The sequence below is a fragment of the Hemiscyllium ocellatum genome, chromosome 1, assembly GCF_020745735.1.
Source record: "Hemiscyllium ocellatum isolate sHemOce1 chromosome 1, sHemOce1.pat.X.cur, whole genome shotgun sequence".
In the NCBI taxonomy this organism is placed as follows: Eukaryota; Metazoa; Chordata; class Chondrichthyes; order Orectolobiformes; family Hemiscylliidae; genus Hemiscyllium; species Hemiscyllium ocellatum.
Window position 1 is genome coordinate 98,695,452 of NC_083401.1, and position 23,680 is coordinate 98,719,131.

A 23,680-nucleotide genomic window follows, 5' to 3' on the forward strand; every position below is an offset into this window, starting at 1 on the left:
CCCCATATTCTCAATGAAGAGCTTAAGCTCGAAACGTCAACTCTCCTGCTCCTTGGATGCTGCCTGACAAGCTATGCTTTTCCAGCACCACATTCTCTTCGACTCTGGCCTCCAGCATCTGCAGTCATCACTTTCCCTAAGGCAGTTTTTATAAAATGAACCACCTACCCTGTGCCTCTTGCTAACCAGTAGACACATTAGGGAAAGGAAGATAGAGAAGCACTGTTCCTGTGAAGAGAGAGACCACTGAACTGCTTTCTAAGTTTTTCCCTATGGGTGAGGGTGAGGTGTGTAAGGGGAAGGTAATAATGGGATTAGTATTTAATTAATAGAGCTGAACTCTGATAGTTCTTAATTGTTTATCTGTAACTAGAGTCTAATACCTGTAATAAATAATTTTTTGTTAGGTACAGACACCTGGTATGCATTTTCTGACAACCTCTGTCTTAAAGAGGTAAATTAAAAAGCTTGTGTACTTGAGACAAACCTTTTAACTTTTGTGACTACTCCAGAAATAGCAGGGTTTGTTTCCAGCGTGCAATCACAATGAGGCTCGACATGGCTTACTTTTAAGACCATGTGAAGAAAAAGTGAGGTTTATTTTAATGTCTCAGTGAATATTCAGCAGTAACAGCTTGTGTTTATATTGCACTGTCAATACAAATTAAATGTCCCAAAGCACTTTACAGGAACATTATGAAGCAAAATTTAATGTCAAGCCACATAGCAAGGCATTGGGCTCAATGCCCAAATTCTTGGGCAATATGTCAGACAACTTAAGGAAAGGAGGAGGCAGAGGTTTATGGAGAGATGCGAGACGTTAGGACCTTGACTGCTGGAAGCAAAACCATAACAGTGGAACAAATAAGATCAACTGCTCAAGAGGCAAAGCTAATGGGAAGGTTTTTGGAGTCAGAGGAGACTTATAGGGATGCCAAAATAAAGCTGTAGAAGAATTTGAAAACATGAAAATTTTAAAATTAAAACATTCTAAATTTACCAAGGAACTCAAAAGTTTGTGAGAAGATTTGTAGCTCGGGTGCTCGTTGTTGTGGTTCTGTTTGCCGAGCTGGGAGTTTTTCTTGCAAACGTTTCGTCCCTTTCTAGGTGACATCTTCAGTGCTTGGGAGCCTCCTGTGAAGCGCTTCTGTGCTGATTTCTCCGGCATTTATACTGGTTTGAATCTGCCGCTTCCGGTTGTCAGTTGCTGTCCGTTGCAGTGGCCAGTATATAGGGTCTAGATCGATGTGTCTGTTAATAGAATTCTTGGATGAGTGCCATGCTTCTAGGAATTCCCTGGCTGTTCTCTGTTTGGCCTGCCCTATAATAGTGGTGTTGTCCCAATCGAATTCATGTTGTTTGTCATCTGAGTGTATGGCTACTAGGGATGGCTGGTCGTGTCGTTTCGTGGCTAGTTGATGTTCGTGGATGTGGGTTGTTAGCTGTCTTCCTGTTTGTCCTAGGAAGTTTGTTACCAAGGAATAGTGTACGCCCATGAGCACAGGGCATTGTGGATGAACAGGAGTTCGTGTGAGTGGGAGGTAGGCAGCTGAAGTTTGGTTATCCTTAAATTTACCTTGTATAGAACACGGGAGGCAGGCCAAATGTAGTTTGGCACAATCAAATCCAAAGGTAAACCAAGGTATGTGTGAGAATTTCAGCAATAATTTGCTGAGGCAGGATGTGATGCGCCGTTATAGAAATAAATGGGTCATCTTAGTATTGGAGTAGATATATGGTTGGAAGTTTATTTAGGTTAAATTTCAACCAGTGTCCTCAAAAACCAGTTAGTTGATAATTCAGTTCACTGGTTCTTAAGATGTCCCATTTACTGTATGTCAAATTGCTGCCCATTTTGTCCATATATAAAACAACACATACAATAAATGCAATTCACTGGGTGTGCAGGGCATTGAAGAAGTTTGAGAGTTGGCGAGTAATTTTTATGTACATTTTTCTTTCAGTGTAATTTGTAAACAATTTAAGGAATGATAGCAGTTTGTGGAGGGAATTCAGAGGTATTTTTTAGATTGATACCCGGAATGAGTGTATTGTCTTATGAGGAAAGGTTAGACAAACTGGCTTGTTTCCACTGGTATTTAGAAGATCGAGCGATGACTTGGTTAAATTATATAAAGTCCTGAATGTTTGACAAGGTGGATCTGGAAGGGATCTTTTCTTTTGCAAGTGTCCAGATCTAGGAGGTACTTTGAAACCTATGGGATTGTCTTTTTGGACCGAGATGAAAAGAAATGTTTTCTGAGGGTTTGGAATTCTCTGCCTTGGAAGGCAGTGAAGGTGTTGGCCATTGGAAATTCTTAAGCAGAGATAGATAGATTCTTGAAAGGCAGTTTAAGATTTTTGGTGTTGGGTGAGAATGTGGAATTCAAAAGCAACCAGAGCACCTGTGGTCTGTCTGAATGACATAGTAGCCTGGGGGTGGTGGTTAGCTGAATGGTCTATCTCTGCTCCTAATTCATGTGTGTATTGCACAGTCTGTTAAAGCATACATTTAATGTGAATCATCTTCACGTGTAGATGTATAATGCTGTAAAACATGTGCTAGTTGGTTTAACTTGAAAAGCTGCAGAACTGACATTGAGCAGTGATCCTGATTCAACTGACACCAGGCTTACTTTCCAGCAGATGTCACTGTTTTGTGGGGCAGAAACCCTGCGTGCTTTTTTTTAAAAGGAAACCTTTGGCTGTAGAATACTGAAATCTGCTGTGGAAGCCTCACTGGTGCACACTTTTAGATTTAGCTACTCTGTAGCTAAAGTTGGAACCTTCCAGATTTGTATTCCACTGTTCAATACTTTTATCCAAAGGTCTGTTACTTCAAAGGGAGTTTTTGATATATGGGTCCAACCGATAACACCAGCACCAGATAGGCCATATGGTCAATTTCTATTCCTATCAAGCCTACTGGACCATTTAATCAAATTATGCATGGTCTTAGGCTTCAATTTCATTTTCCTGCCCACCCCCATAAGCTTTGATTCCCTGAGATAACAAATCCATCTATCTGACCTTGTGTTCAATGATTTAGCATCTTCAACCCTCTGGAGTAGAATTTTCAACCATTTAAGTGGAGACATTTCTCTTCAGCTTGGTCTTAAATGATCAATTTCTCATTCTAGGACTGCCAATTTTATAGATTCTTCAGCCAGCAGAAATAGTCTTTGAAGTGTTTACCTTGTTGAGATTCTTCAAGAATCTTCAATGTTTTGATGAAATCTCCTCTCATTCTTCTGAACCTCAAAGCATATAGATCCAATTAACTCAGCCTCTCATTATAGAACAACCATCTGTCAGGCCACTGAATCTTCACAATATTGCCTTTGCAAGTTTATCCTTCTTGAATATGGAAAACTATGGAAAGGTGTGTAGCCTTACCATAGGCCAGTAAAGGCAACTTTGTTCTTGAACTCAGTGCCATGAAAGATACCATTTCCTTGTCTTTAATTTGTTTTTATTTGTTAATGGGATGTGGATGTTGCCAGCTAGACCAGCATTTATTGGTTATCCCCCGTCGTCCTGGATAAGGTGGTAGTGAGCTGTCTCCTTGAACCATTTCCTTATGTTTCATCAGTGCCCACAGGGTTGTGGAGAAGTGAGCTCCAGGATTTGAGTTCATCAGTGAAAGAATGGCAATATTGTTTCAAGTCAAGATGACATCTGTCTTGGAGCTGAATTTATAGATATTGGTGTTCCTATGCTTATAAGTGATACTTATAAAAGATGGAGGTTATGAGTTTAGAAAGTGCTGTCAAAGGAGCCTTGGTGAGTCAACGCATTTCAGCTTGTGCATGGTAAATTGCTGTTATTTTGTGTCAATGGTGAAGGGACTAAGTGTTGAAAATAATATGAGGTGCTCATCAAGCAGGTTTCTTTCTCCAGAATGCTATCAAACTTTTTGTAAGGTGGAGCTGCATTCATCTAGGCAAGTGAAGACTGTCTTATCACAATCCTGACTTGTGCTGATAGTTTGTAGAGAGCCGTTGGGGAGGTGAGTTACATGCTGCAGAATTTCTAGTCCCTGACCTGTGTTTGTAACCACAATATTTATATGGCTGGTCGAAGGCAAGCTGAGGATGTAATAGTGTGGGTGATTCAGAAATGGTAACACTATTTGAATGTCAAAGAGCAATTGTTAGCTTCCCTGTTGAACATCTTCATTGCATCCACATGTCTGACGTGTATCTTACTTATTGTCTGTCAGCCTAACCCTGAGTGTTGTTCAGGTCTTACTAAATATGAGTGTAGAGAAAGTGAGGATTGCAGATGCTGGAGACGAGAGTTGAGAGTATGATGCTGGAAAAGCATAGCAGGTCAGGCAGCATCCAAAGAGCAGGAGAATCGACGTTTCGGAGATAAGCCCTTCATCAGGAATGACACTTGTGGGCAAGGGGCTGAGAGATAAATGGGAGGGGAGTGGGGTTGGGGGAAGGTAGCTGAGAATGCAATAGGTAGGTGAAGTGGGTAGGTCAGACAGGAAGGTGGAGTGCACAGATGGGAAAGGTGATGGACAAGTCAGGAGGTTGGTGCCAGGTTGGAGGCTTGGGACCAGGATAATGTGGGGGGAGGAGAAATGAGGAAACTGGTGAAATCCACATTGATCATGTGTGATTGCAGGGTCCCAAGGTGGAATATGAGGTATTCTTCCTCCAGGCATTGGGTGGTGAGGGTTTGGCAATGGAGGAGCCTAGGACCCAAATGTCCTTGGTAGTGTAGGAGGAGGAATTAGTGTTCAGCCACTGGGTGGTGGGGTTAGTTGGTGCGGGTGTCCCAGACATGTTCACTGAAATGATTCACAAGTAGGCGTCCTGTCTCCCAGTGTAGAGGACACTGCATGGGATGCAATGGATACAGTAGGTGACATTAGTGGAGGTGCAAGCAAATTTCTATCTGATGTGGAAGGATCCTTTGGGGCCTTGGATGGAGGTGAGGGGAATGGTGTGTGTGCAGGATTTGCATTTTCTGCAGTGGCAGTGGAAGGAGGGGGGGAGTGGATGCGCGTGGATCTGACGAGGGAATCGCGGAGGGAATGAGTCTCTCTGGAATTCAGTTGGGGGAGGGAGGAAAATCTATCTGGTGGTGGAGTTGTTGCAATCTGTTTTTTTTCAATCACACTTATCCTAATATATTATCTGCAACCCCATGAACTCGTCTTGCCAATTAACATTTTTATGTGGTACCGTCTGATTGCTTTTTGGGAATGTAAGTACGCTGCATCTACTAATTTGCCTTTAATTGACCCTACAAATTACATGCTCAAACAATTCTGTCGTCTAAGTTCTTCAGATATGAGTTCCCAGTCATCAAATCATAGGCACTTTGTCTGATCAGAGAGTGGCAGAAAGGAGAAATTTAATGACAGTAAGCTGTCATATAATTTGGATAGTTTCTCTGCTGTAGAGTTAGGCCACATTGGGAACAGTGATTGTGGCTTGCTAAATTCAAAGTAGTATGCACAAATAACTATTCACCTGAATAGAGTGTTTGGAGTCTTGGTCAGAGAATGATAATGAGGTAAGTATTGCATCTTCTATGCTTGTATGTAAAGCTGGCATGCAAAAGTTTGAGGATGTTGGGATAATTGAAGAGTGAACCAGGGTGCCTTGGAACAATGGAGAAAGATATGCTTGGTAACGTTTTATTGGATACCTGAAAATGGCAGAGAATGACCAACTGGATAGAGGCTAGGCAAACCACTGTGGATCTTGGTTGAGAAAAAAGGATGCATCAGAAATGGAAGTTTTAATTATCATAACAGATGTGACAGGTCGACTGGGGAATTGGAATGGAATTGTTGCAGGAAAAAGGGTATGAGAAAGTGTAGTCAAGATAACTGTAGGAATTCATGAACTTATGGATATTTGGCATGAGCAATAGGGATAAGGAAATTGAGAAAGAGTTTGGAAAGAGAAGGTTGGAAATTGGAAGCGAAGTTAATGAAATTTTCCAGTTCAGGACAAGACCAGAAAAACAGCCCAATGCAGCCATCAAAATGGTGAAAAAAAAGAGTAAGTGAGGCTTGATCAGGACTGAGTTGAGGAAAGTTTCCTGTATCTCTCACAAAGTGTAGACACATCTGGGCCCCATTAAAGTGTTTAAAGGAACACTTTTTTTTTTGGAGGAAGTGAGGGAAGTTGAAGGATAAGTTATTCAATATAAGGTGAATTTCAACAAAACAGAATAGGGTGGTAGTGGATGGAAATTTATTCAAGGATGTTCTAGTAGGAAATAGAAAGATTGGATGTCCATTCTGAAGATGGAAACGATTAGAACCAGAAAGTTGGCAACTTTTAAATTGATAAACGACACTGAAACTGTCATGAATGTCAGTATGGAGAGGATGGGTAGTATCAACTGAATGCTTTTGCCAAGGATGGAGATGTGGATGTGAAATTGATTTTGTAAATACTTAATCAAATATGTAAAGGGAAATTTTAAAAGAACAAAAACGCATAAAGTGAAAGAGACAGCCTTGAAATTCCCGAAGGAGAAAAGAATAAACTTTACCATGTAGATGTGCCTGGCAGCAAAGTGGCTGTGAAGTTAATGCTGGTGTAAACACAAAATGCTGCAAGTGAAATCTGAAGTTAAAACACACTTTTTGAAATAGTCAGGGCAGACTGCATTTGTGGATGGGGAAACAGTTGAGGTTTTTAATCAATGACTCTTCGGAACTGACTAGTAAGAGATTATGTGCAACTGGAATGGAAACATGTCTCAGGCTTGCTGCAGTGTTCCAGCAAAGCTCAACATAAGCTGGAAGAACAGCACCTCATTTTCCACTTGGAAAGCCTGCAGCCCTCTGGACTCAATATCAAGTTCAATAATTTTAGGGTCTGAACTCTCCCAAGACCTCGCCCCCAATGCCACTCACCAGGCCTTGTTATCACGTAGTCTGCCATTACTCACTGCCTGTTGTTAGCCATGAACAGTTTCCATTAACAGCTGTTCATTCTCCTAGCTAGATTGTTATCTACTCCTTTGTCTGTCCAACTGTTCTTTTCTCTCTTTGGGCTCCATCCCCACCTATCATTTATTCCTTACTCCCTCCCTCCAACCCATCTTCTGCATACATACCAACATTTTCCTAGCTACCATTAGTTTTGAGGAAGGGCCACCGGACCTGAAACATTAACTCTGATTTCTTTTAGACACTGTCAGACTGCTGAACTTTTCTGGCAACTTCTATTTTTGTTTCTGGTTTTCTTTGGTAAACCAGTTCTTTTGGTTTTTATTACGTGAAGCTCTGATAGTTTGAAAAACTGGAAAGATTAAATGAGAAGAATAGATGGTGCTAGGCCAAAGAGAGTGGTGATGGAGCATGCAGAGAAGGAAGTTAGACTTGTGCTGTTGTAGCGTTTTCCATAATCATTGATGTCTTGATTTTGTACTTCTGAAGTTTAATCTCTATGTAATGCCGGAAAGACACGGAAGATGCATCTCCGGTGGGAATAGCAGAATTATGAATAAAGGTAAGGTAAGGTTGCCATGGTTTTGTCAGTCCACAGGACTGCTCTCTCATCAAGGAGAGACAACTGGTAGTGGATTAACTTGTGGGCCACCATGCCTTTCGTGAGGGGAGAGGTTGAGAAGGAGAATCCTTCACAGTAACCTCACCTAGTGTGGGAAACAAACCAGCTGTCCAGTCAACTAGGTCTGTTAACTCAGCTGGACAACCAGTTTTTGATGCATAGTGATGCCAACACATTAACAATTGTAATCCTTGCTCCCATTTATTTCCTGTAGTTCCGTCTTGTAGCAATTGCTAGTAGCTATTCTTCACCCACTTTGTCTTTGGGCTCTTCGGCATTTTAAAATTTATTGTTGTATGCTATTCTGGTATCAAAAGAATTCTGTAAACAAATTGGAGAAAAAAACAATAGAAGTATCAGATTGATCAGGCACTAATATACTCCTTAGGGTTATGCTACACCACCAGTTTTGGTGCTTTCAGCTGTGTGGGTTCATGCTTTTATGGTAAAGTAATTAAGTTAAAGCTAAGAATTGTAAGGGATTGTATTAGAAGCCAGCAAAGTAATTTGTCCATTTTCAATTAATCTCAAATTTCAGCATTTGTTCTTCTGAAATGATGGTTTTCACTGCTGTAAATCTCTTCCATTCTTTGTTTTTAGTGCTGTTCTGGGAATTGTCCTCCATGTGATCAAAACTGTGGTCGAACTCTTGGTTGTAGAAACCACAAATGCCCATCAGCATGTCACAGAGGTAATTTTTATTCTTTTGAAATGCAGTTTAGTTTTATTGTAATATTGCACAATGAAAAAGAAAACAACTTTCATAATATTCCAGGTTTTAGGTTAATAACAGAATTTCACGTCACAGAAGGAGGCTGTTTATCCTAACAGTGCTAGCTGTCCTATAGGAACTAGCTACCTTAGTCACACTCGATTGCTCATTCCCTGTAATATTTTAAATATTTCTTACAGATTTTTGTCCAAGTTCCTTGTAGCAATCATGATGGAGTTTGCTTCCAATGGGCATTTCCAGACCTTAGAATTCTCTGCATTTAATTAAAAAAAATTTCTAGCCTCACTTTGTTTTTATCATAAATATGGTTGGTGACTGGTGGACTGTTATTGTCTTAGATGGCTGATACATATTGCAAATTTACCAGAATAAAGTTGGAAATAAATGGATTAAAATGTAAAGTTATTAAATAAACTTTTCACTCCTTTGCATTTAAACACTTTTGGCATGATTTAGTTAAGGTATTTAAAATAGTTGAGGGATTTCATGGATATGTACTGAAATATAGTTTCCTATGCGCGTGAATCCACAACGACTGCAGCTTGATCACTCAAGAATGAATTTCACACAAGAATAGTAGAAATATGGAGCTTACTTTTCAAAAGGGTTTTGGCTGTGGGTGAGTTCAAATTTTCAAGCATCAAAGATTTGTGGTAAGTAAGAGTTGCAAGGGATATGATACGATTATCATATCAGGGATATGATATGAAAGGATTTTTAGTTACAATCAATTATAGATTAGATTGTACTTAGTGTGGAAACAGGCCCTTCGGCCCAACAAGTCCACACCGACCTGCCGAAGCGCAACCCACCCATACCCCTACATTTACCCCTTACCTAACACTATGGGCAATTTAGCTTGGCCAATTCACCTGACCTGCACATCTTTGGACTGTGGGAGGAAACCGGAGCACCCGGAGGAAACCCACGCAGACACGGGGAGAATGTGCAAACTCCACACAGTCAGTCGCCTGAGTTGGGAATTGAACCCGGGTCTACAGGCGCTGTGAGGCAGCAGTGCTAACCACTGTGCCACCGTGCCGCCCACTAAGCCAAATGGAAAAGCAGAACAGATTTGAGAGACTGAATAGCTTAATCCTATTTAGATTTTGCACTGTCTTCTGCACAAAACCCTGCATACTTTAAGAAAACATCAGTCTCATTTACTGAGAAATAGAATTAATATTTAAACATTTGTACTAAAAAATGACACTGAAAAACACAAGGTCGTCTTGCGTACAAACAATTTGGGATGGAAGTCATTGATTTTTGCATAAACTTTTAAAATCCACCTTTTAATTCCCATTCATGTTAATAATAAGTCTCAAATTGACCGTAACTTAGGTGCTTGATTTTACTTGGGTTGGGCTTATAAAGCTCGATATCCAAATTTTTCAAAAGAAACTGCATTCTCTACAAACATAAAAGGTATGTGTTTCTTTTCCTGATGTACATGGGATATAATTTGTACTTTGCAAATAGATTTGGCTCATGATGCAGAAACAACAAGGTTATCATGACTGCATTACATTCTGCATGGTGGTGTTCCATCGTGATTGCTATGCATTCTTTTCATTCCATGTGAACTGAAACTAATTAAAAACAACTGGCTAAAGCAATATTAAATACAACTCTTACTTAAAGATTGATTTGAATGAAACTTTTCTTTACTGATGTTTTTTTCAGACTAATGTTATCTTCATGGCATAGCAAAACAATTTCATTGCATAAAAATGAGATACACAAGTGACAAATTTTAATAGAAGTATTTAAAAGTATACTTCTTGTTCCCTGCACAGTTGTAATCTCACTATGGCTATGCAAATGCAGCAACACATCTTTGCTGTTGTATTCAAATCTTCTTGCAATAAAGGCCAACATATTGGTAACTGAGATTTTCAAAGAAAATCTAATTGAGCTTAGCATATTCCCACATGCAGCGATTGTAGGGCATCCAGAGTTGAAATTCCCTGGCTGATTAAAGATATAGAGATTAAAATGACACCACAAAAAAGGGGCTTTTGACAAATCTCAAGATCATAATTAAGGAAACGAGCAAGCTGAATATAAATAGATGGGACAATGAAAGAGGCAAAGGGAGCATAAATATAGATTAGCAGATAACATAAAGCAGAATAACTTTTAAAATATATATACTTGTAGTGCTAGCAAGGCGAGTTTTTATTGCCATTTCCAATTGCCCTGGGAAGGTCATGGTAACTGACTTCTTGAGCCACTGCAGTCCATCTCATCTGGTTCCAATCACAAGCGTTCAAGATCCTAACTATGATAATGTCATAATGGCAATATGTTTCAGGTAGGATTATGTGCAACTTGGAGGGGAATATGCATGCCATGTATTTCTATGGTTGTGCTGCCATTATCCTCATTGGTGGTACAGATCCTGGGTTTCCGAAATATTGTTGAAAAAGCTTTGGGAAGTTTCTACAGTGCATATTGTAGATGGTGCGTCAGTGCAGTGCATAAATGTTTAAAATAATAGATAACATACCGATCTATCAGGCTGCTTTGTTTTGGGTGTTGACAAATGTTTTGAGTGCTTTAGAGTAGCACTCCTGCAGTCAGAGTAGACATTTCATCAGGCACCCAATTTGTGTTTCTTCTTTTCCTTGAGAGGAATGTAGAACTGGTGCAATGCCTGCACTCATTCCTTATAATATTAACCATTGTCTATTCTCTGTCATGCCTTTGAATGAGGTTACCCAGTTCATTGTAGCCAACAGACCCCTGATGACCTTTTGTAGTTTCCTTCATTTAGACTTTGGGCCCTCGTTTGCAACTGGACTTCACTCTCTTATGTTACTTTCACACTTCCTTAAAGCACCTCTTGCACCAAGATTATTAATTAACTCCTTCATATTACACAAAGCCAAATCTAGGATAACCTGTGTTCCCAAGTTTCTTAACATTTTGGTTGAAGAAACAGTCTTCTGCAAATTCCAGGAATTAGTCTACCACAGTATTATTGCTAATTAATTGTTATGCAGTTCAAGGTTTGTGCGAAGATTTGTAGCTCGGGTGCTCGTTGTTGTGGTTCTGTTCGCCGAGCTGGAAGTTTTTGTTGCAAACGTTTCGTCCCCTGGCTAGGAGACATCATCAGTGCTCTGGAGCCTCCTGCGAAGCGCTTCTTTGATGTTTCTTCCGGTATTTATAGTGGTCTGTCCTTGCCGCTTCCGGGTGTCAGTTTCAGCTGTCCGCTGTAGTGGCATGGCATTCATCCACAAACTCCATCAACAAACACATTGACCTGGACCCAATATACCAACCACTACAGTGGACAGCTGAAACTGACACCCGGAAGCGGCAAGGACAGACCACTATAAATACCGGAAGAAACATCAAAGAAGCGCTTCGCAGGAGGCTCCAGAGCACTGATGATGTCTCCTGGCCAGGGGACGAAACGTTTGCAACAAAAACTTCCAGCTCGGCGAACAGAACCACAACAATTGTTATGCAGATAAACACAACAAACATACCTAGTTCTGATGAACAGAAAAGAGAGTGCCAGAAAAGGGTGGCAAAAATAAAAATGTTTTAAACAATTTTGTCAAGAACAAGTGAACATCTGCATGTTAGCTGCTTAGTTTATACACCTTGATTAAAGATTTTTTAAATAGTACAAAAATATATATGGTGCTCCTTCAAAGATTATAACCAATAGTGGGGCTAAATAAATTCTATCTGAAAAGAATGCCTATCTTCCCTTCCCTATTATTTGACTGAGGTGAAAGAATCCAAAAAACACCCAGGCTAAGTTGGGTTTCCTCATAATAATGGCACAAAAAAAATTGATATAGAGGGGAAGTAAAGGTGAAGTTACTTTGTTACAGCTAACTCACTGTAAGAAGTATTACAGACTTGTATATTATATTTAACTATTACTGATTCAACATTAGTAATGGGAAGCGTTTAAAGGGGTGAGAGTCAGATACAGATTGACAACCCCAACTCTCAGCACAACTCCGACCAGAATCATTAAATTAATCTTCAATTTCCACAATAGCAAATTGAAAATGTCAGATTTATTATAAGATTAAAAGGGATAACTGCCAAACAAAATCATTTCATTAAACTTAACATTTTTATTCAGCATAAAATTGTCCTTCTCCAACATTTACTGTGCGTGCCATTTACCAACATCTAATTTATGCAAAGATCACTTGTACCAAGACAGTACAAGGTGGTTTTTCATAAGAAATAACCTCTTTCTCTCCTTGCAATCTGATTGAAGAAAATGGATGAAAAAAAGAGCATGTTTAGAAATGAGAAATTTAGTGTAAAGGTCACTAGCGTTAACTAAATTTAATAAAGCAAAATAGAGATGTTATGCAGAATTTGTCCTATTGTCATAGGAATTATAGAACTATGAAATTTAATGTAAAGGCTTCTTTGTATTAAAATCATAATTCACAAAAGCCTTTGCTGTTTCAATGTTGTTTATTAGATCTAACCTGAATGATATGAAACTTTTTTTCATTTGTTGTATTTTATAATGTACTTCAAAAACATATATAATGCCTTGCAAAGGTACATTGTTATGTAATACAATGACTGGGAATCAATTAAGAATTCCCACAGACAACGGATAGGATCGAAGCCTTGCACTCTTGCTGTTTCGAATTGTGAATGGTAGTGGATAATTAAACTAGGAAGAGCCACAAGGTAGATCATTAAAATTCTAACTGGAGGAAGAGAAGCACAAATGTTCTCATCCACAAAGTTGGGGGAGCCCAGCACATTGTACAAAAAGAAAAATGAAGCTGAAGAACCCACATAATCTTGAGCCAGAAGTATAAAGTGAACAATCCATCTCAGCCTCTTTTTGAGGACCCCAGCATGACAGATGCCAGACGTTTCATTTCATACCAAGAAATCGTTAAAAGCACCGGGTGCTTTCATAATATCAAAAATAGCTTATGGGCCCACACAGATTGCTAGTTAAAGTGCTTTTGCTTCAGAACTAACCACATCAGAGGATATGGGGAGAAACATGGAAACGTGCATTGAGTTGGATGATCACCAAGGTCATAGGAATGGCAGAGCAAACTTGAAGGGCCAGAAGTCCTACTGCTGCTGCTGCTATTTTCTGTGTTTCTATGCTTCCCCGTCCTTAGCCAAACTTTTTCGCTACAGCTACATCACTGCCATCTCCCAGCATAAACATTCCCCAAATTTGTCTTCTCCATTAAAGGTGGGCAATTCCAAACTGATTAATTGTCACTTGTCAATGTCCTCTTGATCATCAGCAGAGTGATGGAAGGTTCTTTGGAAATGCCATCAAGCAATACTTACACAACATTAACCTGTCTACACTGCTCAGTGTGACTTTGCTAGGGACACTTCGTTCCAAACTTAGGGGTTGTCAGTCATAGTGTAGGAATATCCCTGGTCACTGAGCAACTATCCTATAGAGAATCTTGGAGGCCTGAAGACAGAAAGCAACAGTCATAAAATAAATGTTTTGAGGGTACTCTCAGGACATCAGACATTCATAGTGATGACTGACTGACTGGGGCACGCACCAACTGCATACTGACAGACTTGTAACCCTTGTGATATTGCTCTCTAATATTGGTGGATGGCACAGAGACTGGTACACAGGACAGCATCCTACTTTCTCCTTGCAGAGGCTCCTTTCCCTCTTTCTCTGCATGACTTACTCATGTTACTCCACTGCTCCAATAAGATTACATCATTTTATGTATTTCTTTGGTCTGCAGAAACCTCAAACCAAGTGCTTTTCCCAGCTTTGCATGAGCACAACTAAAGCTACCCAATGAGCATCTCAGCTACAACCGGAATGTCCTTTCAATATTCACAGAACAAAGTCCACTTTTTGGTTTCTAATAACTGTTCGTAAAGTCAGTAAGGAGGTACTGCTTGCACATCCATTCGCCAATCATACTAACCTCATGTCACATTGGTCCACTGACATTAAACAAGAACAGGATCATAAACTTTAGATAAACTTGCTGTATTTATATGGCCAGGAAATTTCTATGTTTACAAACATATGAAATGATTGTATATGTCCATTGATTTTGGAAACACTTGCAACAGTTGACTCCTAGATACCGCATGCTGCATAGCTTGCATACAAGCATCACTTCCTGTATGCCATCTCCACAGCAGGTCTCTGTAGGGCTTTTCATGAATTTAATCTGAATTATTTTTGCCAGTGACCTCTATTATTCCCAATAAAAGTAAGAAATGTTACTTAGTTCTAACAAATTTTATTATCGCAATGTTTATTAAATTTCATGTTTACAATTGTCAAGACTTTCTGACCACATGAGAACAGACTTATATAAATTTCATGAACGTTTTCTCATTTGATTAAGCCCTTCTATAATATGGGATTCAGCTGTATTTCTTTAAAGTATCATAATTTCAAGTGTCAAGATATGATCTTCCACCTTCTACAGACTACCTGCTTTCCCTTTTGTAGCTAGAAAATGTCGAAGTATGAGAATAAAGAAGTCTCGTTTATAGATTAAATACTGTCTTATCCTAAGATCCAAGATTCTAACATATGCAGCTTTATCACTTTGGGGAGGCAGTGGCCCCGACAGTATTATCGCTTGACTGTTAATCCAGAGACACAGCAAATGTTCTGGGTATCTGGGTTTGAATCCAGTCATGGCAGATGGTGGAATTTTATTTTGAAAATAAGGCCATGTGCAAACTGGAGGAAGAACACTTTTCCGTGTAGGGAGCTTACAACCATATGGCCTCAACATAGAATTCACCAGTTTCCAAATCTTCTCAGCCTCCCACCCCAACCTCATCTCAGGTCCAACCCTCCCGTTCCACCCCACCCTCTTGAGCTGATCTAACCTGTCCATCTTCCTTCCCACCTTTTCCGTTTCATCCTTCCCACTGACCAACCACAATCGTCTTCTAACTGCATTCACCTATTGCCATCCCACCTACCTTTCCCCCAGCCCCACCCCTCCCTCCAGTTACTTCTCCGCCCTCTTTCTCTTTCCCCCCCCCCACCCCCACACCCCCCACCAATCATGGTCCTGACGAAGGATCCTGACCCAAAACGTCAACTTTCCTGCTCCTTTGATGCTGCTGTGCTTTTTCCAGCTCCATACTTTATCGACTCTAACTTTCCAACGTCTGCAGTTCTCATTGTCTCCTTGGACCTCTGTGGAGATTTGTGTAGACTGGATGCATGTTTATAGTTCAGATGAAAGAAAGGTGATCTTATATAAGCCAGGTAGACCTCACTGAAGCCACAGAGATACAGGAAGGATGTTTCTTCTGGGTGGGGTGACTTCAGAATTTTGAGGCAGTTTCAAAATAAAAGAGAGGCCACTTATAGCTGACATGAAGATTGGTGAATTTTTGGCAGTTTCTAACCCAGAGGGCAATGGAGTTTCAGTCATTGAATATGTTCAAAACAGATCAGTAAATTTCAAGACATTAAAGGCATTATGACTATGATTTTGCAAGTGAGCAAAATGTTGTAAATTCCTTGTATTTTTTGAAAATATGAGCATATCAATATGTGAGATTTGTGAAGACTTTATGGACAGCAATGAAAAACAGACAAAGTTACATTTTAAAAATAAATCACCTAATACCACACTTCTGATATACCTGAAAAAGCCATTGTTGTCAGAGCAAGGGTGCCAATTCCTATCCCCCCAGCCATCTCTTCATGCTACTATCACAAGTCCATCAGAGAGAAAAACCCTGTGGTCATCCATAAATGTTGCTAAACACCAGGGTGATCCTTCATAATGTTTTAAGCTTTGGATCAGTGCTCCTTCACCGGGAACAATTTCAGAAACTGTGATAAGCTCGTTTTTGACTTTAAGTTGTTCCATTTTTAATATAATTTCTCAAAGCCAATGGAAAATTCTAATTGGTGCTTGTTTGGTGGGTAGAAATGTAAACATACTAATTATTGCATTGTAACAGCTTTCTTACATTGCAAGAGTGACTATACTTTTAACAAACTCATTGCTTTAACAAGCTTTTATATTTCATTGAATTTGAAAGGAACGAGAACAATTCCAGTCTTGATTTAACTGGCATCGGTGATGAGACTGGAGAGTCAGAAAGAATGAGGCAGTGTCTGTTTCCAAACCAAGTTGATTTTATGTTAAGTTGGAATATGTACTTTAATTTGCCATGTGTTTCAGTTGTTTACCCATGAATGAATTGTGTTTTAAGTATTTTTATTGAAATTACTAGGTGCGTGCTACCCATGTCCAGAGACTATAGAAATGAAATGTAATTGTGATGCAACTGTTCTAGTTGTACCTTGCGGCAGAGAACGTAGTACCAAACCTCCAAGGTGCAAAGAGCTCTGCAGGTCAGTACACATTTTTATAATTCTATCTGCAATTCAGCCTTCTGTGATCTCTGGAAATATTCTGGAAATTACATTTGTTCTGACTTGTTTAAGATGCATATTTAAATCATGTCATCACACAGAATAACTGTGTTGTGCTGCTGCAGTAAGTCAGTCATGTTAGTAAATTTTGAGAGAGTTGTGTAGATTATATTAAATTTGGATATCTGTGGTGTAGTGCAGTTGGCTAACAATTCATACCTCAGCTCTTACACTTCCTGAGCAAGAATTGCTGTGATTATGTTTGATTTGTTCATGAGATGTGGGCTTTGCTGGCTAAGCTGTGATTTGTTGAACATCTCTAACTGCACAGCAATTGGGTGACTTATCATGCCTTTTCAAAATGCAATTAATAGTTAACCACATTACTGTGGATCTGGGTCACATGTAGGCCAGACCAGGTAAAGATGGCAGATTTCCTTCCTTCAGGGAAATTGGTAAATCAGATATTTTTTTCTACAGTGGCAACAATTTTATGGTCATCAGTAGATTCTTACTTCCAGATTCTTTACTGAATTCAAATCTTAACTTATGCAGTGATGGGATTTGAACCTGGGTCAACAAGGATTACTGCCTTTCTGGATTAATAATCTAGTGATAATACCACTTGGCCAATGCCTCCTCATAAGTGATTATCTCTCATTCTTTGAAACTTTAGCAAATACAAACTCAATTTTCCCAATCTCTCTTCATTAAACAGTTAAACCGATCTGGGAACAAGTCTGGTGAAACTCTGTTGCATTCCATCTATGCAATAGGGACATAGGAACAAGAGTAGCCCATTCAGCCCCTGATGCTTCTGTTGCCATTCAGTGATACCATGCTTGATCTGTGGCTTAATTTGATACACTTTTTTGCCTTTGGCCCTTATCCCTTAATATCCTTTCTGAACAAAATTTTATCTATTTCAGATTTAACATTAACAACTGATCAAGCATCCACTGCCATTTGTGCGTTCCAAACTTCGACCACCCTCTGTGTGTAGAATTGCTTACTAACATCTCTCCTGATTGGTCTTGCACTAACTTCTAGATAATGCCCCCAAGTTCTCGATTCATTAACTGGTGGCAATAGTTTATCTTTATCTAGCCCTGTTAATATTGTGAAGTCTTCAATCAGATCACTCCTTAATCTTCTAAATTCTGGCGAAAACGGACCTAATTTGTATACTCTGTCATTGTAATGTAAGGCCTAAAGTCCAGATATGATTTTCCTAAACTTATGCTGTCGTCCCTCCTAATCTATCCTTCCTAATTGTGGTAAAAAATGAGGTCTGCAGATGCTGGAGATCACGCTGAAAATGTGTTGCTTTAACCAGCAACACATTTTCAGCTTCTTCCTAATTGTGGTGTCCATTTCTGCTCTGAGTACTCTATGTGAAATCTAACCAGAGTTTTGAATGGTTGCAGCATAACTTCTGCATCCTTACATTCCACTCCTCGAAAGGCCAGTATTCCATTAACTGCCTAGATTATTTTCTGTGCTTGTTCGTGATATTTTAAGGATCTATGTACCTGAAGCCTGAGGTCTGTTTGGAAAACCAGCATATTTAACTTCATACCACTTAAAGTACCCTCATCTATCCTTTTTGGGTACAAAATAGATAATCTCACAATTACTTTCATTGAACACCATCTGCCACAGGTTTGCCCATTCACCTACTCTACCAATATTCCTTTGTAATTTTATCCTATCATCTGCATTATCTATAGTGCTGCCTAGCTTTGTGTCATCAGCAAATTTGGATAGATGACTTTTCTATGCGATTATCCAAGTCATCAGTAAATATTGGGACTAATTAATGCCCTAACATGGATGGTTGTGGGGCACCACTAATTACGTCCTGCCAATTTGAGTACTTACCTATTATCCTTACTTTCTGTCACCTGCCACTGAATTAACTGTCATGTCAGTAATTTGCCCTCTGTTCTGTGGGCTCCTACATTTGTTAACAATACCTTATGTGGCACTTCATCAAAACCCATAGACATTCCCCTGTCCACTACCTTAGTTACCTCTTAGAGGTTTGTCAGGCATGATTAACCTGTCATAATTCCGTGCTGGCTCTCCCTGATTACCTGAACATTTCTGAGGTGTTCGGTTGCCCATCCTTGATTATAAACTCCAACAATTTCCTCACTGCAAATGTTAGGCTGTCTAGTCTGTAATTCACTGATATTCCTATTTCACCCTTAAACAGCTGACTGACATGAGCAATAGGTATCTTTCCTGAGATAAGAACAAAACTGCACAAATACTCCATACACGGTGTAACCAAGTTCCTTTAAAAAATTGAAACAGGATTTCACTTCTGTTGTACTTAAATCCTCTTACGGTACAGGGCAAACACTCCATTAGCCTTCCTAATAGCTTGCTGCACCTGTATATTATCTTTAGTGACTTACCAACAAGGCTTCCTAGGTCACTTTGTCCAACTACACTTTCCAAGCTCTTACTGTTAACATGCTTGACACATCTGTTTCTCCCATTGATAGCCTCTCACTTTTTTCTGCATTATACTCCATCTGTATTTTCCAGCGCATTCACGAAGTTGTCCAATTCCTCCTAAGGCCATATTGCATCTTACTCACAACACACACTCCGACTTAATTTTGTATCATCTGCAAATTTAGGAATATTGCATTTATTCCCCAACCCCAAATCATTGTGATATGTGAAAAATTGGGGTTCAAGTACTGATCCTTGTGATCCCCAATCATCACAGCCTGCCAATGTGAGAATGACCATTTATTCCTACTCTTTGTTTTTGTCTTTTAGCCAAACATTAATCCATGCTAGTACATTATCCACTATCCCATGTGCTTTAATCTTTTTAACCAGCCTCCTATGGGGAACTTTATCAAAAGTATTCATCAAATGTAAGTATACCACATCCATTGGCTCTCCTTTCTCAATTTTACTATAACATCTTCAAAAAAAACCTCCAAGTTCATCAAACAGAACTTCACAAAGCCATGCTGATTATGCCCAATCAAATCCGTATCGATCAGGTGTCTATTTATCCCATTCTTTGTAATAGATTATATTATTTGGGGGCAGCATAGCGGCTTAGTGGTTAACACTGCTGCCTCACAGCACCAGGGTTCAATTCCAACCTCAGGTGACTTTGTGTGGAGTTTGCACATTTTTCCTGTATGCTCCACTTTCCTTTCAAAGTCCAAAGATGTGCATGTTATGTCGATTGGCCATGCAAGAATTGCTCATAGTGTCCAAGATGTGCAGGTTAGGTGAATGAACCACGGGAAATATAGATTACGAGGGTGGGGGTTGGATCTGGGTGGGATGCTGTTTGGAGGGTTGGCGTGAACTCGATGGGCCAAATAGCCTGCTTCAAAGTGTAAGGATTCTATGATTTTCCATTCTAAGGCTAACAGATCTGGTCTGTAATTCCTGGTTTTCTCTTGTTTCCTTCTTAACTAGAATGATTACAGTTGATACCTTTCACTCTCCTGGAATAATTCTAGAGTCTGTAGAATCTTGGACAATAATTACCAATGCATTAAGAACCTTTATCGCCACCTCCTTCACAATTCTGGATGTAGATCATCAGGTCCTGGCAATTTATTGACTTACAGCCCCGTTAATTTCTCCAATATAATCATCAACTCCTCATTCTTCTTAGTCACTTGGATTTCTAATTCTCTGAGGTTCTTGGGAGATTTCTGATAGCTAGCTTCCTCAGTGAAAATAAACACAAAGTAATTATTTAGCTTCTCTGCTGTTTCTGTATTCGCGTTATAAATTCGGAAAACAAAAAAAATACTGGAGATCACAGCGGGTCAGGTAGCATCCATGGAGAGAAAGTAAGCAAACATTTTGAACCTAGATGACTCTTCCTCAGAAATCGCTTCTCGGCCTTTTGGCTCAGAATGTGTAGCTGACGTGAAGTGTGGAGGGGACAGCATATTTGTACTATTGTGAGAGCTGAGGGTGGAGTGCTGGGGAGAAAAGATGTTGAAAGTTCAGATTAAATTATCAGAATGTGGGAATGGCAGAACAATGTTCGGCTGCCAGACTGGAAAGAACAAACAGTCCCACTAAGGTGGGGGAAGGGGAGAGAGCACATAGAATCATAGAGATGTACAGCATGAAACAGACTCTTCCGATCTATCCCAACCCAATCTAGTCCCACCTGCCAGCACCTGGCCCATATCCCTCCAAACCCTTCCTATATATATGTACCCATGCAGATGTCTTTTAAATATTGCAATTGTACTAGCTTCCACCACTTCCTCTGGCAGCTTATTCCATACATGTACCATCCTCTGCATGAAAAAGTTGCCCCCTGGTCTCTTTTATATCTTTCCCCTCTCACCCTAAAACTATGCCCTCGAGTTCTGGACTCTCCCACCCCAGGGAAAAGACCTTATCTAATTACCCTATTCATGCCCTACATGATTTTATAAGTTTCTATAAGGTCACCCCTCCACCTCCAACTGTCCAGGGAAAACAGCCCTAGCCTATTCAATCTCCCTCTATAGCTCAAATCCTCCAACCCTGGCAACATCCTTGTAAATCTTTTCTGAACCCTTTCAAGTTTCACAACATCTTTCTGATAGGAAGGAGACAAGTATTGCATGCAATATTCCAATGGGGTGGCCTAACCAATGTCCTGCACAGCTGCAACATGACCTCCCAACTCCTGTACTCGATACTCTGATCGATAAAGGAAAGCATACCAAACACCTTCTTCATTATCCTATCTACCTGCAACTCCACTTTCAAGGAGCTATGAACCTGCATTCCAAAGTCTCCTTGTTCAGCAACACTCCCTAGGATCTTTCCATTAAGTCCTGCTAAGATTTGCTTTTCCAAAATACAGCACCTCGCATTTATCTAAATTAAACTCCCATCTACCACTCCTCAGCCCATTGGCTCATCTGGTCAAGATCCATGGTGTCAGATGCATGTTTTGTTTTCAGTACTGAATCCAGCATCTGCAGTAATTTGCTCCTTTTAAATTCTTCTGATTCTGCCTGTCAAGGATAAATATTTGTTTTAGCCAAATATTTGATTTTGAGATAGCTATAGAAGCTTTTACAATCCATTTTATGGTTTTTGCCAAACGGCTTTCATATTCTTAACTTGTTTTCTTTATTGGTTTGTTGCTCCTCCTTTTTTGAATTCTGCAAACCTCCCAGTCCTCCAGATGACTGGTACGTCTGGCAACTTTTTGGCTCCTTTCAAATATTATGCAATCCTAAACGACCTTTCTTAGCCAAGGTTGCCTGACCTTTTTTTGAGTTTTACACTTTGAAGGAATGAATGGTTACTGTAAGTCATGTAGTAATTACGTTAAAACTATATATTATCTGTGTACATTCATGCCTTTAAATGTATTTTTCAGTCCATCTCTGCCTTCATAATTTCCCTTATTTGAATTTTACATTTTTCTTTTTGGAATAAGCCACCTTACTTTCAACCATCATGTAAAATTCTATTATAATATGGTCATATCTGTAAGGGCTCTATTACAGCAAGCTTGTTAATCATCAGCTTTTTTTATGACATAATACTTGCATGTCCGGTATGGTATGCCCTGTGGTTGGCTCCTCAACATTTCCTGATGAAGGGCTTATGCCCGAAACGTCGAATTTCCTATTCCTTGGATGCTGCCTAACCTGCTGTGCTTTAACCAGCAACACATTTTCAGCTCTGATCTCCAGCATCTGCAGACCTCATTTTTTACTCCTCAACATATTGCTCTGACACACTCCAAAAATACATCCTCCACAGCTTTAGTGCTCATTAGTTTATCCAGTCTAGTGCAAATTAAAGCCATCCATGATGCTCTGCTGCCCATGGTACATGTTTCGTTTATCTTCTGATTATTACCGTGCCTTTGTAACTTGCATAACAATTTCGCAGGAGGAAATCATAGCCAGTATTGACCATTTAAAATAAAATGCACTTGAGATTGTAGGATCTCTTGCTGCTGCATTGTATAAAAGGGTATACTTGATCATTGTCTGTTTCTTTTTCCATCTTTTTATTTAATTGAATAGAAAAGCATAACTCCATCACCTGTTACAAAGCAGTTTTGGCTATCAGAATGTCAGGGCCAGAGTTGAAAGATGTCTCCTGTGGAGCATAAGCATCGACACAGATGTGTTTGAATGAATAGTCCATTTCTATGCTGTGAGTTCTACATAATATGAAAAAGACTGTGGATGGGCACACAAAGGGCTCTGTCATCCCCTCCCCCCCCCCCCCCCCCCCCCCCCCCCACTCTGAAAACGATGCCTTAGTATTATATCTCAAAATATTATGCCATTCATTTTTCCTTTTGTTTTATCAGATGTCCTTTTAATCCTTGGTTTGGAACATAGAACAATACCGTGCAGAGCAGGCCCTTCGGTGCTGACCTGTGAACTATTCTCAGCTCGTCCCCCTACACTATCCCAAAATCATCCATGTGCATATCTAAGGATTGTTTAAATCTCCCTAATGTGGCTGAGTTGACTATATTTGCAGGTAGGGCATTCCACGCCCTTACCACACTCTGCGTAAAGAACCTGCCTCTGACATCTATCTTAAATCTATCACCCATCAATTTGTAGTTATGCCCCTCGTACACGCTGACACCACCATCCTAGGAAAAAGATTTTCACTGTCTCCCCTATCTAATCCTCTGATCATTTTGTATGTCTCCATCAAATCCCCTGTTAGCCGCCTTCTTGCCAATGAGAACGGGTTCAAGTCTCTCAGCCTTTCCTCATAAAGACCTTTCCCTCCAGACCGGGCAACATCCTGGTAAATCTCCTCTGCACCTTTTCCAATGCTTCCACATCCTTCCCAAAATATGGGGACCAGAACTGTACACAATATTCCAAGTGTGACCGCACCAGCGTTTGGTTTGGACTTGTTACTAACATCATAAGTAAGTTTGCTTCTTCTGTGCTGATCTATTGTTCTATAATGCCCTTAAAGATAATATATAACCCACAAGCATGCTCGTGGTTTCACCTCTGTATGATAAATCAACAT

General features: G+C 39.8%; 1 protein-coding gene across 1 annotated transcript in view; it reads left to right on the forward strand.

Moving 5' to 3' along the window:
* nfxl1 (nuclear transcription factor, X-box binding-like 1) overlaps positions 1 to 23,680 on the forward strand; it is a 156,776-nt gene that overhangs the window by 51,032 nt on the left and 82,064 nt on the right. Inside the window, exons 11-12 of the mRNA XM_060830967.1 lie at positions 8,151 to 8,241; positions 16,513 to 16,633. Of these exons, the coding sequence (XP_060686950.1) occupies positions 8,151 to 8,241; positions 16,513 to 16,633 (212 nt within the window). The remainder of the gene's footprint in view (positions 1 to 8,150; positions 8,242 to 16,512; positions 16,634 to 23,680) is intronic.